The sequence below is a fragment of the Mastigoproctus giganteus genome, chromosome 4 (assembly GCF_048544385.1).
Source record: "Mastigoproctus giganteus isolate SK-2022 chromosome 4, ASM4854438v1, whole genome shotgun sequence".
Taxonomy (NCBI): domain Eukaryota; kingdom Metazoa; phylum Arthropoda; class Arachnida; order Uropygi; family Thelyphonidae; genus Mastigoproctus; species Mastigoproctus giganteus.
Window position 1 is genome coordinate 225,842,705 of NC_143578.1, and position 17,446 is coordinate 225,860,150.

The 17,446-nt window shown below is 35.3% G+C and overlaps 1 protein-coding gene across 3 annotated transcripts in view; it reads left to right on the forward strand.

The window, feature by feature from the left end:
• Window positions 1-17,446, forward strand: part of LOC150087442 (uncharacterized) — a 667,812-nt gene that overhangs the window by 434,722 nt on the left and 215,644 nt on the right. For all 3 annotated transcript variants that reach the window (XR_016546883.1, XM_090372072.1, XM_090372073.1), the window contains exons 10-12: window positions 12,319-12,388; window positions 12,572-12,612; window positions 14,795-14,822. Coding sequence is in view for 2 of the 3 variants with exons in the window: in XM_090372072.1 (XP_090228198.1) it covers window positions 12,319-12,388; window positions 12,572-12,612; window positions 14,795-14,822 (139 nt within the window). In the remaining variant the exon portion in view is untranslated. The remainder of the gene's footprint in view (window positions 1-12,318; window positions 12,389-12,571; window positions 12,613-14,794; window positions 14,823-17,446) is intronic.

The following is a 17,446-nucleotide window of genomic DNA, read 5'->3' on the forward strand; positions in this document are numbered from 1 at the left end:
TACCATAGCGTCCTCATAGACGTAATTGCTATATATATACACCCCCAGCACCTTCATATGACGCCATCAATGAAATATCAAACTGGATTATTAACCAGCTTCATCCTTCAGCCTTGCACTTTGTCTGTGGAGACTTTAATCTTCCTCCCCAGCTAGCTAACTTTCAGAAAATGCTCCTATCAGACCTATCTTGTACAAGGTTACAAATGATCAACCACCTCCCAACCAGAGGTAACAACCAATTAGATCTCATCCTTGCCTCCTTTCCTTGCACACCTGATTACCTGCCGAGACTTATTTTAATTCGGACTACGAGCCAATTATTGTTATTTTACACATATCTGCTCCACACTTCAATGTTGTGAATTCAACTAATACCAGAGTAATAGTTAATCCGAGATTTTTGAGCATTGCTAAATGTGTCGAGGCTGCTTCTGCCATCCCGTGGTCAGTCCTAGAAAACTGTGATCTTGGAATTGCAGTGAATTTGCTTACTGATTGGCTTAAGACGATTGCGACATTTTCAGCATCAAAGAGAATTTCTATTATGCCTCAGTCTCGAGCATGGTGGATTCCCCATCTTAATATGAGCTTCAGATTAAAACAGCAACTACACAAAATGTGGAAGCAGTCGCAAAGTGTTCAAGACAGGATAGCTTACTCTAGAGTCCGTGCAACATCCAACAAGCTGAAATCTCAAGCAATTAAGAATTATATGGATACTACCCTTCGTAGAGGAAAAACTCCCTACTTCGAACGGCCTTCTGATTTCCCTCTAAACATTGAACCTGACTTTATATCTAGATTTGCCTGGAACTTGGAACAATGTGCTGATCTTCAGACACCAACAACTGGAATTCCCCCCCCCCCCCCGACACGCTGTCTGCAGTATCAATCTCCAGGGAACAGCTTATTGCTGCCATAAATTCTACATCGGCTTCTGCTAAGGCAGGTGCAGATGGAATACCTCAATTCATTATTAAATGAATTAGCCCATACATTTTGGGTCTCCTCCTAACTATTTTAATGCTCTTTTATCAAGTCATTTCTTTTCCCAGCAGTGGAACATCTACCTTGTGAAGCCTATACCCAAAATTCAATCTCCTACTCTTCTTAAGCATTACCGGCCAATCATCAACGCCTCAAGTCTTCTAAAACTCCTAGAGAAGGTACTTCTCTCCCCGTTCTAACTAAACTTCTTCCACATCAGCCTCATCAAATCCACTACTCCCTTCCTCATAGATCCACTGTAACTAATCTCTTAGCCACCACCAGCTCTATCATCTCTGCGTTTGAATCTCATGCAGAGCTTGCAGTCACCTCGAAGCAGCTTTTGACTCAATAAACGTTCCTGCAATGCTGAAGCTACTTTCAGATCATTATCAAATCAAGGGAGACACTCTACAGTTCCTCACTTCACTCCTTCAAAATAGAATAATCCGGCTTACTGCCCACGGTCAAACATACGAGCGATGTGTCTCTGCAGGAGTGCCACAGGGCGGTGTCTTCTCTGGGCTCTTGTTTACAGCGCTTATCTCTCCGCTTGTTGAGTCCAGGCATGGTACTTTATGTTATGCTGATGATATGAAACTCCTCACACTGATTTATCCACACGAAGATCTTCTTGTGATAACATCATTAATTAACAATATACTCCTGGAATTTGCAAACTACCTCAACCAGTTCGGATTAAAAATAAATCCAGAGAAAAGCCTGAATTTATGATATTCTCATTAAAGAAAACACCTTCCTATATTCAGCCAACACTATGTAATTCTTCTATTCCCATCGTCAATAAACATACTGATCTCGGGGTTGTTTTTGATCCTAAGCTCCTGATCCTGCTTTGGTAACCACATGGAAAAGATGCTCACCCAGGCAGCTCGACTCTGATGGATGGCCAAACAGCATTTGCCTTATATTAATGAAGTAACGACTACAAGAAGGTATATAAAAACCACAGTATACTCTCCGTTTCTATATGCTGCAGAGGTAAGGGCATCTGCTGTGCCTAGCACAATTCGACCACTCTTTTCTCCTGAGTTTTGGCTCTTAAAATGGGCCATAAACAAACAAACTTCCTCCACAGTTAAGGACAACTTAAATGGCCAGTTTGATAAAAATTCACAGGCTTCCCACGCCGATTAGGGTGAAACACCTTACCGCAACAGTAAAAATGATCACTGGCAAGATTTTCGCATCATCATTCTGGCATCTATGCTCTTGGAGAGTCTCTCAGCCTTCCCTTAGAGCGACTCCAACTCTATGCCCACATCTCAGTCGTCTCCACCTATCCGATAGGTTTATGTCATTTCAGCTACTTTCATGTACCAATCTTTGGATTGGCACATGAAATGGCACATGGATTGGCACATGAAAACCTTAATAAAGTTTCTTGTGACAGGGAATACAGACGGCGCATCCTTAAATTGTACTTCCCTGCCCCTGATCCTTCCCCTCGAAGCACGCCTTAATGCCACAAGCCAGCAATATGACATGAAGATGGCTTAATAACCTTTCAGTTTTTCACCTATATATTCTTTGTACAGTGTGATGTATATGATTGTATTACACTTTGAGTGTTGAGTTGTAATTACTTTTATTCGTCCACATATGTATTTTCTTATGTTTAATTTATTAATTTCTTTTTCTTACATATTGTACTATCATTGTTAACCCCTGGCCTTGTGGCCGTGAAGGGCAACATTGCAATGTATCCATTTGTATTATTATTAATGCAATAAAGATTTCTAAAAAGATTTCTAATACATAACATTATACGACAGATCTATTAATACCAGTGAATTTATCAAAATTAGAGGGTCGACACTAATCGAGTCCCAATATCTGGGATATTTGGGAAATAAATTTTATCGGATAATCCACAAAATGAAAAAATAACAAACAAGTTAGTTAGCATATGCAGTGAGTTATATTTCCGGCGCATTAATTTGTTTGTTTTTTTATTCTTAAATTAATTGAATTTTACTTATTTTTCAGTGATTAATAGAAGTTAAACGTAAACACAGTTATCTCCTTATCAAGCGACACCACGTTCACAAGTCTTAGATAGGAACAAAACGTCTTCCAAAGAATATTAAAAGAAAGTGTTCTTCCAAAATAACGGAAAAGATATTATACGAAACCTGTTCCAAAATCAACAGCCCTAAATCCAGTAACGATTTAGGGCCTATCGCCATTGGATACTCTCTGCAAAAAGTATTCGAAATGACAATCTTAAACACAGTCAATCAGCATGGTTTTGGGAACAGACCAGAGTACTTATCCTCTGTTGTTCTGCGAAGATCAACTGTAACAAATTTAATGGAAATACTACTACAGATATAGCAAACATGGATGTCAGCATCCTTTGGCAACATATCTATCCTAGCTCTCACATTAATTCAGGAGCATTTTCATACGGGAAGCATCTTAAGCGCTCTAACTGATATCCTTCAGGAAAGACAAGTTACAGCAATTAACGGAAATAAAACAGCAGCTTATCGTGTAATCAGAGGAGTGCAGTAAGGGGATGTCTTCTCCGCTATCCTCTTTGCAATGGCACTTGCTCCAATTTTAGCTCAAAACTGTAAACAATTCCTTGCATATGCAGATGATTTTAAAAATTGTGTTACCTCTAAAAAGCAAGAAACTACACTTCAATGTAACGAGCAGGCAAACAATAAGGGATCTTAAAAGATACTTAGACAGCATTGACTTCACTAACTTCTTCACTAGCAAAAAGAAGAAAAACGAAATCACAATTTTTTATGAATGGTACCAGAATGCGAAAAGTTTCCTCCCGTGTCGACCAGGGGTCAGCTTTTAAGTCAGCTTCTTGAGTCTTAAAAAAATTGATAAAAAACAAGGAGGGTTCAAAAATACCAATCAATTTAGCTAAAAAAGTGGGTAAATATTTACTATTATGAAAAATAACAAATATACCACGAAATTAATACAGCAATAATTAGGATAATACTTGAAAGGTGCTTTTTCTGCTACATGGATATCAATATATCCCAATAATGTAATTAAAATAAAATCATAGAAAAAAAATGCAAAAAAGAAATGAAAGTAACACTCACCCTTAGCTGTGAAAACGTACAACTCCTTGCCCAAGAAGACGCACCCTCACACTCGCCAAAGGAAGAATGCCACACCTACAATAAATAAAATAGACATATTTTTCTCATTTATTCATTAAATCATCATTCTTTTGCTATTTTAAAGATATACATATAAATTTGATTTTGTCCTAGGTCAAAGGATATTTGTGATAATGATTCTTGTTTGAAACGTTTCGTTAAAGGCCTCAAGGATCTCAATCAGGAAACTACTAATCCGTGAATGGAAAACAGTTGCACAGACTCATCCGAAAGCAAAAACAGACACTTATCTGCTTGTCAACGTCTCTCTCTCTCTCTCTCTCTCTCTCTCTCTCTCTCTCTCTCTCTCACTCACACACACACATATATATATATATATATATATATTAAAGGCTCCATAGTCCAGTATGTCACGACCACAGCGTAAAACTATCATTAATTAATTGCGCATCGTGTTGGTAGTTGCATACAGTCCCACAGGAACATTTTGTTCTTAATGAGACAGTGTAAGTTATAGAGTGGAGTGCAATAATGGGGAATAGTTGCAACAGCGGATAAGCGGTTGGTTAACTGATAGAAGGCAAAGAGTGGTTAGAAATATATAATATTCCGAATAGACCAGTGTTATAAGTGTGGCCCTTAGGGGTTCTGTGTTAGGGCCCTTGTTGTTTCTAAGCATCTAAGTGGAAACCTGATGTTTAATGTCTGAAAAGAGATGTTTGATGTTTAATATCTGAAATATTTAATTAATTTAATGTTTGATGTTTAATATCTGAAAAGAGTTTGGCAAACCTAGCAATGGAATATTTTCTCTTTCTAGGATAAAGCACACAATGTAACACATATTTAAATTAAAGAAAGATAATTGTGGACTGGACGTAAGAAAATTTGATCCAGTCAAAGAATAAACTATTGGGAGTTAAATATTTTTTTATTTGTTTGTTCTTTATTTTTGACAGCAGATGATACAGAAGAGTATCGTTCTGCCATCACTAACTACTAAGTGATGTTCATGTTTTATTGTAAAACAAAAGAATGTAATATCACTAGAGAACGATTCAAAAATTCGGGCAACCCAAAATGAAACTGCTATTATATACATCACATAAACATACATCGCAATTCTTGCAAAACTACACCGTTGGCAACACGTTATGCTTCTGCATGTAGAGCAGTGACTGTTAGAGTGCACTTACGCAGACTCATCTATGAACTCATCTAGGTTTGTTTGTGAAGAAGCCATCATGCATTTTCCCTGTTTGATGGTGTCTGAAAATTGAAAAACATTTTTGTTCAAAATCTTATGTGAATGTAAACCTGAATTTAGGAAAAAAAAAAAAAAAATATATATATATATATATATATATATATATCACGATTCACCAGTACCAAATAAATCAAAAATTGTACGAATTATCGTTATATTTATTATAGATTACTTGATTGTATAATCCGTTAGTAAAAGACCTAATAAATTTTAATTACTGATATTTGAGTTTCTCCTCTTTGGAATCACCTTGTAATATCCGTACATCACAAAATTTATATTCGCTTTTAACAGTACCTGTTAATTCTCTAAGCTCGGTTGCAACAATTAACAGAGTTTATTTTAAAACAAGCGTCATTAATTAAAAATACGAGCATAAAAAGTTATATATTCGTATACAGCATTATCTTTTTGTACAATATTTTCAATTTTGTCTAATGTATGACTTATTTTGACATTCATATTTATTTCCAATGACATCCGAAGTTTGTGGATGTGGTGTTCAAGTTCCAATTTCGATTACGTCATTAGTTATCAGGATTGTCATTGGCATATAATCTCATTACGAACTTCATCTTTTATGGAGAATTAAATTTTGTGACAAACTGCATCCCATTTCAAACAACTCACTTGTTTCACCCAAGAATTCACTAATCACCCAAAATATCTATCAATGATGTCTGTACAGAAAATCTAAATATAGACTTCGCCCTTTGTTAATTAATTGTGGATAAAACAGTGTGTGCATGAATACTACCCCATTTGTCTTATGGTTACTCCAGCTCTTCATATTTAATACATATAAAGGCAGGCTGCAAAATCAAAAAAGAAAAATTCCGTTCTAGAATGTTGCTGTCCTGGAGCATGAATGTATGCTTTAAACTGAAAGAAAAAATAAAATACTCTAACATTAATATACTCTCGCACATTAGAACTATCACTGTTTTTACTTCTACTTTATGATGCATTTTTGAGTAGATTAAAGGATATGAATAATATTCAAGACAATAGTAAGCCAAGGATCAAATGACACTGGGATGAGGAGAACCAGAGCTGTGATGAGACTGACAATAACTTGGCCTTTTTTTTACAGAATATCATTGACAGAGAGGTTCTTTCAATTTGCAGAAGATGACTGGACAGTTATTTGCAAATTGATCAACTCCGTTCAAGGGCTCAAAATGGACGGAGTGCATTGTAAAACCGTTCTGGTTTGTCACACGCATCGGTAAAGCCGTACAGATATTTTATTAACGAATGTTCCATTTCGTAAAATTTTCAGCTTCGATTCCTGACTCCGACTTAATTTTACTGGCGATTCGTCATATCGGTTGACGGCAAAGAAGTTTAAGAGTGCCGGAACTCCATGGAGAAAGAAAAAAAGAATCACTTGTTGGGAAGGGCAAAAAGTTTAATTATGTGCAAATTCTCTTTGTCTTCAGATTGAAAATAGGACAAAGAACTTCAGCCAGCCGAAAATTTGCTAGCTTTCGCTGTATATAACTATAAGAGTGACCGTTTTCTGTAATTTATTTCAATTCATAAACATTATGTTATACTTTTCAAATGGATATTACGTTAACATAACTTTCAATGTTCGTTCTATTTCATCCTGGAAATATTTATTTTCATAGAATATATTTCAAACTAATAACCGCTAAAAAATAGCAATTAGTTTCATACATTACTGTATATTGATATACGAAAAACTGCGGTAACGATACCCGTATCGACTTCAGTACTTATAATTTAAGTCAAGCACCGTATCTGTGTGCTGCAAAGCGGATAAACACCCGTATCGATTGCTTAACTACATAACAGTCTGTTTTACTCTATTTAAAGTTGAAAACAGTAGTGCGTGTTGTTGCCCGTGTATCGTTAATTGCATAGCGAGGCCTAGTGGAAACGATAGGCAAAACCGTCATTATATTTAGCATCCGATGATACTATGGTGGAGGTGCGTTATCTGTTTCTGAAAGTCATGCAATCCATAATAGTCTTTCTACCCTGCCGCAGGAAGAGTGATAAACAATAGTGCAAAAGAAAAAACTGTTCCTAGTTTCTCTGATAGAAACATGTTGTTTTCTATTACTTGCATGGATTTTAAGAGATACTCGATAAATAATGTGCATAAACAAAACTCAAAATTCTTTGCCTGAAAAGTGCAGACTTAACTTTGTAGTGAATCTTACCCAATATTCACCAGTTCCATGTCGTATCTATTAAATGTATCATGTCAAAGAGTAGCTGCAAGTAACTGAGGTGAAGAAGTAGGACATTGCTACAAACAACATTATTTAATTATTAATTAATAGTTTATACAAAGTCATTGTGCTACCCGTATCGACAGATACACTTTACAAAGGCAATTGCTTGATATAGGAACAGACCCGACAGTGACAAAATCTTATCACTTTAAGAGAAAAAGTCAAAGATATTCTGCGGAAATGTGACCTTTAATTTTCAAACTTCCTAAAGCCACTGAACTGTAAATAAATTCCGGTATTCTTTCTCAAAATGCAATTTTTGAAATGATTCATAGTTTAGATGAATCTGAATTATATACTAATCAAATTAAAATGTTACCTGTAGTTACATCTACAGCTTAAAAATTTGCGATTAGAAATTTAGTAGTTAAATTTCAGTTCTTTGAAAAGTCCTATTTTTTAAGATTTATTCCACTACTCGGGAACTTCTTCCTTGAAGGCCTCTTCACTTATACTGGTAGTTAACTGTTCAAGCAGAAAAGTTGGGCTACCAATGAGTTGTTCTAGGTTTTTCATTCTGCTCACATGAAACAGATTGAAATCTGTTTCACTCATACTCCATTACCCTATAAATACGTTATATGTAGACACGTGAAGTCTGCAGTCCATGCTTTTAAAAACGCCCAAGAAAGAAGCCGGTTATCTTTGCATTCCATGCTAACAGCAATGATACACGTTTGGCTAACCAACAACTGATCGCCAGTTACCCACCGTAGTTTCTCAGTCGTCATGACACCTCACTGTCTGCCATTTGTTTGGAGAGAAATGGTTTCGATTTCCGTCGACATATGGAGGAATTCTGAAGTCCTCTTCAACCGGGCAATAGTTAGCCAATCCCAGACGAATAGAAAATTCTCTCATCGATGAGCTAATTAGTTCGATGACCAATAAGCTCCATCGTTCAGCTGAATGATAGAGCTTATTGGTCTGCGTCAACTTCAGGATTCCCACATATTATTACAATCTTGTGAATTGTCATTCTCCTTACACAATGTCAAAATCATGTCACAAAGACTACAGCAACTCATAAGGCATCCTTACACAGTTCTCACGCCTCTCTAGGCATGTCACTGGCATTTCATGAACCAACCAGATGAAATAATCAGATCCCGTCGCTTCCATACCAGTACTTATGGAAACAATCTAGTAATCAGTTTCCAATCTGATTATCCCCTTGTTGCTGTTGACAATCTAAAAACTTCAAATTTCGGTTTATCCAAGTGTGCACAAATGCTTACAACTGTCTGTATCTGACAAAATTAATACCATGGGGAGGTCCTCGAGAAATGTGACCTGGACTTGGCCATCCCGCTCCTCACACAATGGCTAAACCTTATCATAAAGACAGTAACAACCCAAAAGATTATAGTAACTAATCGTTCTAAAGGTTGGTGGCTCCAACCCCCGCTCACATATTCTGGGCAGTAGCAAATGCAACGGTACCCACCGACTGGAGATTCAGTGGGATTTCACAAAGGTTCAATACAGGAAAGTGAGACAGTGTTAGTAAGACACTAGGCTGCCTATATAAGACACAACACATGTCCACATACACATTAGTATTAGTATGGCCAAATAATGCACGTTTTTTGCATTAGCCTGATGTAATAAATAATAAAAAAAATAAATTAAAACAGAATATTCATATCATTCCCATTCGCACATTACTGATAACGTTTTTCTTCTAATAAGAAGAATAATTTTTAAAAAGCATTAAAAGCAAATTTCATTTATTTATTTTAAAATGCATACATTGAAGAATGACGCTCTTTATTCTTTTAATTAATAAAATATTACGAGACCTAGTTGTTTCTTTTTTTTGGGGGGGGGGAGTAAGTGATATATTCAAAATTTGCCAATCGCGGGGAATTTCCGGATACATTGTGGGATATTCCTGAATAATGCTAGTTACATAAGACTTTACACATGCACTTTTTCAGGTGTGCTGATTGTACATAGGTATAAATACTTTGCCTCTGCCTCTCTCTCTCGTTTTTTTCTTTCTTTCTTTCTTTTTTGTAGCAACAGTTCTCTTGGTACCAGATTTTACAAACTTCATACTGTACCGATCTTTTTTAGGCTGGTGAATAATTTCTATCTGTAGTAATACCGTTATTAGATTATTTTTTTCTTTTCTTGTTTTTGCTTTGAGTAAACTTTTCCTATACTTTGAACTTTTGTTTTGGTGGTATTACATCTATTTGCATCGATATCAGTTTTTCCCCTTTTCGGATTAATATTTTATTTCAGCAAAAAGTTTAGTATTTTACTCTTGGAAACATGAAATATATTTCAAAGTTCAATTTTATATGAAATGATTGGTTGTCACGCCGATTGCTGGTTATTATAAATAAAATTAAAATGAATTCGTGGGATAATTTTAGCAGCTAATAACAAATACATAGCTTGCAATTTTGAGAATAAAATGGGGCCTATTTGCAAGTACGAAATAAATTGGTCCTGAATGCGAAACTTAAAACTAAATCTGCATATAAGCAACTTGAAGTTTCTAGCTATATGGTATTTCTGAAGAGAATTCCAGAAAAAGAAGAGTGATAATATATCTTTATATGATCTAAAATGTATTTGCATGTAGAGATGTCTCCACTGCCCGAAGGTAAGGGGGGAACACTATCTGCCTAAAGGACCAACTAGTTCAAACAACATAAGTTGATAAAAACTCTGGTCGTGCCGAAACAAAATCTCTCACATGGATGCGCGCGCAACTAGGAAGTTGGGTTTCGTGTAGTCCGCGAGACTTTTATGCTGATGTTATTTCTCGGCCTAAAGGGTTCCCTTAAGCTGATACGCACTGCAACTCTGACATTCTATGAAGAAGCCCAATCTGCTATACAAGCTATCCACATTTCTCTCGCTGTTTTGTTTACTTCTGTTCACCCTATTCCGAATTCCGCATGCAATCCTTTAAAGCATGTCGCTGTGTACTATTGTCGAATCTACGCTGCAAAACTTCCTTTATCTTGACACTTGAGAATGTATACAGCTGACTTTGAGGAAAACAGTCCGCGAAAAATTCCTCATTTTTCAAGGATAGCATAGATAAATTAAACAAAAGTGATAGATCACATTAAACTGAATTCATTCACGATAGAATAGGTGCATGTAGAGAATTAGGAAAATCATCATATAGAACAGTACTAGAATTTTTTTTAAAAAAATTTCTTACAGAAAGTTGCCATCTGCAAGTTTTTCTTGTTTGTTCAATGACAAATTGACCAATTTGAATGCAATAGCTGATTTGAATCTAAGAACACTAAACGCATTCGTTTTATTCATTTGAATTTTCTAAAGATGACAAAACAACTTAGAAATACTAGTCTTCAAATAAATATAGTATTTGAAGCTTATTTAACTTATGTGAAGGTTATTTACTTCATTAAGTGATGGCTGTATCTCAAATATTCTTTTTCTGTTATTATATTCCTTCAACAAATACAGTTTGTAGCACATGAAATATAAAGTAAAAACTTTAATCTAGCAATAACTATGCCAATTGTAAAAGAATTTTACAATTGGCATACAAAGTTATAAAATCTCATCAAATAAAATAAACAGAATGTCATAAACGAAACAATATATATTTGTTCATTTATGGACATTAAATAAAATTCAGTCAATGGATTAAATTCCTAGCTGTTAAAAAAATAGCTACATACCAATAATACTGACTTAAAAAAATTAAGTCAGTATTATTGGTGCATATCTTATCTCGATAAACACGGTTATTTAGGATTTTTTTCTAGCTTTCAAAACATGCATATCGGCCTGTGAGCATACTCCTAACGAGCATAATCGAATGATCAATAATCGAAATAATGATTATATGCAAATTAGTCGATTATGAAATCAACAACAAGAAAACTGAGAAAGAGAAGAAAAAAACGCATCGATCCGTTCACACAAAAAGAGAAAACACAAAATAAATTTCTTGTATACAGAAATATATAAATAAACAAAATTTACGCTTATATTTTGTACTGTGGTTAAATCAAGACTTGAGGGAATCTGCAAGGCTCTAAATGGGAAAAATTTTATCAGCGTGGCCCGCATTTGTAGGAGAAAGGAATTTATTTTGTAGAGATGGTATTCATTTGAACAAAGGTGGTGCAAGGGAAGAACAGACATCGTCATCACTGTGACCTCAACGGCAATAAACTTCTATGTTATCAATATTATGCAAATGCTCTTCGAAGACCATGAGATATAATACTTTATAATAAGGCTTTGTCGACTGAATTAAACATAAATTTAATATTCTTCTTAAACAGCTTCTGCATGTTAACAGAAAAAGACCTCGAGGCTAGCATGGAGCTTTGACTGCTGTTTCTATAGCCAATGGAAAAGGCATGACTCCTTGTTCCGTTCGAGTGGGAGGATCTTTTTAGATGCGGTTTTAACATCGCAGGCGATGTAATCGGTGTAAAGGCGGGAGGTGCTTGGTTTTTCCCTCCTTGAGAACTCCGGTTAAGAGAGGAAACTCTGGCCATTGACTGCGCGCGATTTAGAAACAATATACTAACTTCTCTTTGTCTTTGCTGAGTAATTTCTAAGCAACCAACAGATCAAACGATCTTTAACATAAATTCTTTTTTTCTCTCAACAATGCCACATAACTATTCGACATTTTAAATGGCACTTTGTTTTTTTATTATTTCAGATAGTAAATGTCCTACTCCAGGATGCAATGGCACCGGGCATGTAACGGGACTCTATTCACACCACCGCAGGTATGTAATTTTTTAATGAAGTATTAGATTTCCTACAAATACTAAATGAGTAACTGCAAAAGTTTGAATATCTCCAATTGGCTTAGACATACAAATCTTATTTTGATATAGAGCTACATACTAAAATAAATTAATAAGGCAGTAAGTATTCTTTAATAGATTTTCTGATAAACTTTTCAACAGCTTGTCTGGATGTCCAAGAAAAGACCGGATTACACCAGAGAGTAAGTATACTTTCAGTCATTATAATTACAGAAATGTTCAATTGTAATTAATTACATTGATGTTCTGAAGTGACGCCCTCTGCTAAACTTCTTAAATTTTCATTTGGAATTGCTTTCATCTGTTTCGTCGCATACAAATAAAAGCAACTTTTGTACGCATAAGCACATTTCATATAATATACATTTAACAGACGTCCGTGTGTACCAACACAAAGGGGCGGGGGAGAAAGAGAAAAAAGAGGATAGAATTACAAAGTAGCTCTAACATTTAAAGCTGCGACCCTAAATGCTGACAATGACGGAATGAAGTTGCGATTTGTGATTGATGAAAGATGATCCGATTACAAAAAAAGCAAATCACTTTCGAGAAGTTCGTAGGCGAGATATTCAGTTTATCAGTTTAAGAAGCTTATCACAGTTAACTTCAATGATAATGTCACTGAGGTTAACTGTAAATAATAAATTAGACATATTTACTAACCTTCTGATCGACTCACTCACATTCATCACGCAAGAGAAATATAGGATACAGATGCTGGAAGATGCACTGGTTATACTCTGCTTTGACTTTGGAATTGATGATATGTATTTCTAGCTGCTATAATGGCTTTAAATGTAATTATGACTTAAGTTAAAGATGTGGCAATGTGTGTGTTAAGAGCCAAAGCAACTAAAACTGTGAGGTATATTATAAAAAAAATGTTATTGTTTATTCCTGCACGACCACTAGGTCGGAAAATATATATTTCTTCAGGTCGGTTTTCTGTTTGTTGATCGATGGAAACAATCCTTGATGGACGCAATCCATTAGAAATGATCCTTCAGCCGGATTGCGCCCTTCAAATTTGAAAGAGTTGTTAAATAAATTCTTTGAATCACTGCTTGTTTTTTTAACGGACGACCGCTTCTCGGCTGAACGAAAACCCCAAGTATCCGGGAGATAAAACCATGCAACCCCTATCCGGGACCGACTAATCAGCCACGTTTTGGAAAAGCCCATAATTCCTCACGTCATTGACGGAATCCGAATTCGGGCCTTTTCCATCAGGTGCGAGAGTAATGGTAATTACAACCACTGTGCGATTTTTTTAAACAAAAATGGTTGTAACGGATTAGCCCTTCTAGCATGTTGCTGTCCTGGGATATGTACAGAGATTTTTAACTGAAATACTTAAGAAAAGTTACTAATGTATTATAAGGGCAAATTATCTGCATAGTTTGGAATCCACTGAACTTGTTTGACACAATAAAAACTAAACTGGGTTAAGAGATTATTTATTTATTCTTACTAATGTAGCAAGATTGAGCGACTTCCTCTACACCACTTGCATGCTCAAACCCACTCAACTGTAAGTTAACGTAACGAAGAATGCTGGTAATCCTTTTTTATTAAAGCAATTAATTTTTAGCTACCATTTACTAATATGTCATTTATAATTGTTCAGAAATTCAGTAAACCAAGATTTCTTCGTAAAAACAGATGGTTAGAAGGCTAAGATTTATCAGTTTTGGCGGCCAAAGCCGTTTTTCTTGCGTAGCGTTGAATAAGCTAAGTTTGCTACTTAGTGCATTGATCTCATATTGTGGTGACCCATTCACAAGTTGCCTTGGTCTTCACGTTGCCTACTTACTCACCGCTGAGACTCCTAACAGAGTCGACACTCGAGTCTAGGCAATCGCAAACACTTTAAATAAATCAGTAATACACTTCTCCACTGGAGCAGTGCGCTTTATTTAAAGTAGTGCAATACCAAATCAGCTTGTCACGAAGGTGCTGCCACAATATGAGATCAGTGCACGAAGTAGCAAACTTAGTTTTCTCAACGCTGCGTAAGTTGTTGTTGTTGTGGTGGTGTTTTCTGACGAATGGGCAACTTAGGCCATAAAGCGCCTCACTACGTAAGAAACACGGCTGTGGCATCCACGTACAGTAAGAATAACATAATATCGGCAAAATACTTAATGAAATTTAACATTTCAGTACTAAAGTAATATTTTTGGGGAAAACAAACTTCGGTGGACATAATTTCTTAAGTTATTAAAGGCATATTATTCTGCGTAATTGCTCCAAGTTTTAATATGTTTCACTTGTACTAATTTTTAATAATTAAAATTTTAAAAAATTAGCTCTTTCAGATTTACTAATATTTTTAATAACTAAAATTGCATTTGTTTGTTTCAGTTCTGGCCATGCATGAAACCATACTGAAGTAAGTTTTCTATATTTCTTTATAATTTATAATGAATAACGTTAAGGTAATAAGGATTTGCATTTACTGATACATCTTACTAAAAGGAAATCTAAATATGTATTTTATTCCTATAAAGGAATTTATTCCATATGCTAACTCTATATTTGACTACTGAGCAGAATAATCGGGCAATTTAATTTCCTTTATAATACCATTGTCATAATTTAGTAAAAATTGATATATATATAGATATGGCCTATACAAAATTATGAAAAACACGAGGACTGGGAGAACAGTAAGTTCTGATTAGGAAGTGTTATATCAATGTTTCATCTTTTAAATAAATGATCATTATCTTTCCCATGCCATTTGTTTAAAGAGTAGTTCAATTCAAAACACTTCATGAAAACATAAATTTGTTTTGAGTAATAATAATATTATTACGCATATTTAGTAGTGAAATAACTGTACTGGCCACCAATCACTAGCCCGAACGTAATAATTCTCATATTTTTCATAAATTAATTATCTTGAAATACTAGTATATTTTAAAGTGGTTAAATTAAAACCATTTCAATTTCTTGTTTTCATTAAATTATTAATTACTATTGTAAATGATACTACTGTACTGAATTGTTTGTTTTTCATATAAAATAATATGTAGGAGCGTCTTACTGGTTATTTGCTGCAAGTGTTCTCTCAGCAAAGATAACAAAGAGAACAGTCTACTTTTGAATCACCATAATACAGGGTTATTACAAAGTAGTTTAACAACTTTAAACATTTGTAAGCACAATAATCTTAGATACTGAAGGAAGGCAAATACTTGTACATCAAATTAAAGAGGAACGCATACAGTCTGATGAGCTACAATAATGGGTACCTTCGATATCTTCGATAATGGGCACCAGCAATTATTCGACAAACATTCCACCGAAAATCAGGGACCTCGCACGATTTACGCAGTTTCAAGGGTTACCTTTGCTATGAAAGCAGTGATTTTGACCTTTAGTTCAACCATATTCTTTGGTAAGTGTGGTCAATAGGCGTCACCTTTCACTAAATACCAAAAGATAGAAATCCATTGGAGTCAAGTCTGGGGATCGTGGAGGCCAATGAATGATACCCAAACGATGGATGATACCCAAACATGCTGTCACTTCTCGATGATAATTGATAATGAGGTGGAGCGCCATTCCTCGAAAAACAATCGTCTAGTGTTTACCATATCGAGAGAAACAACCGCAGTGATCGTTTTTTCATGAAAAAATAAAAACTCGACAATCAATGAGTTTGTGCTTTTACTTGAACAAGTTCTTTCACGAACATGTACAAGTAAGCATTCATCTGGTTTTTCTGTGTCTCAAGCACGAACATTGTGCGTGTTGACACAGCCACTAACTTGAAAATGAAACACAAATTGTTTTATCATCACGGAACACGATACATTCGAGCAGGTTGTTTTCATTACATGCCTTTCCTGCATTTCCACACAGAAATTGCTACGCTTCACTTTATCTTCGTTTGTGATTGTTTGCACTAGTTATAGCGTTAAGGCTTTAGCTGCAAACGCTTCCATGGAACTTTCCAAACGGTTGTTTATGGTTACAGCAGACTCAGTTCACGACTTGAAATGTTGATTTTCTCAGGCTTCTGAACGTACGTCTCATTTCCTACACTGTTTCATCACTCACACGTCTAGCTGTCTCTCTGTTTTCTTGGTAAGGCGCATAACATCCCTTATTCCCAAAATTTCTGTGCCACTGATACACGGAAATTCTGCTAGGAGGGATTTTGCGGACTTTGTTTTCTAACACCAAATTGCGCATTTTCGACACCTCTGTAATCCGCCATTTTGTTAATGCTACTGCAGTGCCTCTGGAGGGGGAAGATACAACTACTAATTGTTAAAAATAATCCTTCATTATTGTGGAGTTTTTTCCTATCCATCCATTTTAACTTCAATACTGCTATCAGACACGAAGTTGTTAAGCCACTTTGTAATAACCGTGTAATGGGAGTTGTCACGGATTTTTTTGTATAGGTATTGTTACCATATTTTCAGATTTCGAAATCGAGACACCCTGAAATACTTGCCAAAAGGAAGTGACGCCCAAAGTAGGACATGTGTCGTGTGACACCAATATATAAATAACAAATACATATGAAAACTTTTCTAAAATATATTACAAAATAAAGGGCTGTGCAGTATTGCAATATCATTTGGAGGAGGGAGGGATATGTATGGAAAGCAAGTCCACAAGAAACAACTGTTTTAATCAATTAGAATTCTTCACGATACTGTTAACATACTTAAGGTTTCTTGCCCATTTAATTTTGTATCGTTTATTTATATCTATATTTGTAGTTTAATTTGGCTTCACCACCAGCGTATCGATTTATTTCTGGAATTGCCTACAAATAAAAATAAAAATTGTTTTATTATTTCGCCATTAATTCTGCTGTCAACGTAATAATAGTCAGCCCATTTCTTTCACTTCACGACACATTCTTCATAAAAACTAAAAATTCTCTCACTTGTGGAGTTAGAATGTGGAACTGACAGAATGAATTTGTTAATTCAATAAAATTAATCGATGATGTAGCGAATCAATGAAACGTTTAAAGCGGAATTTTCGCTG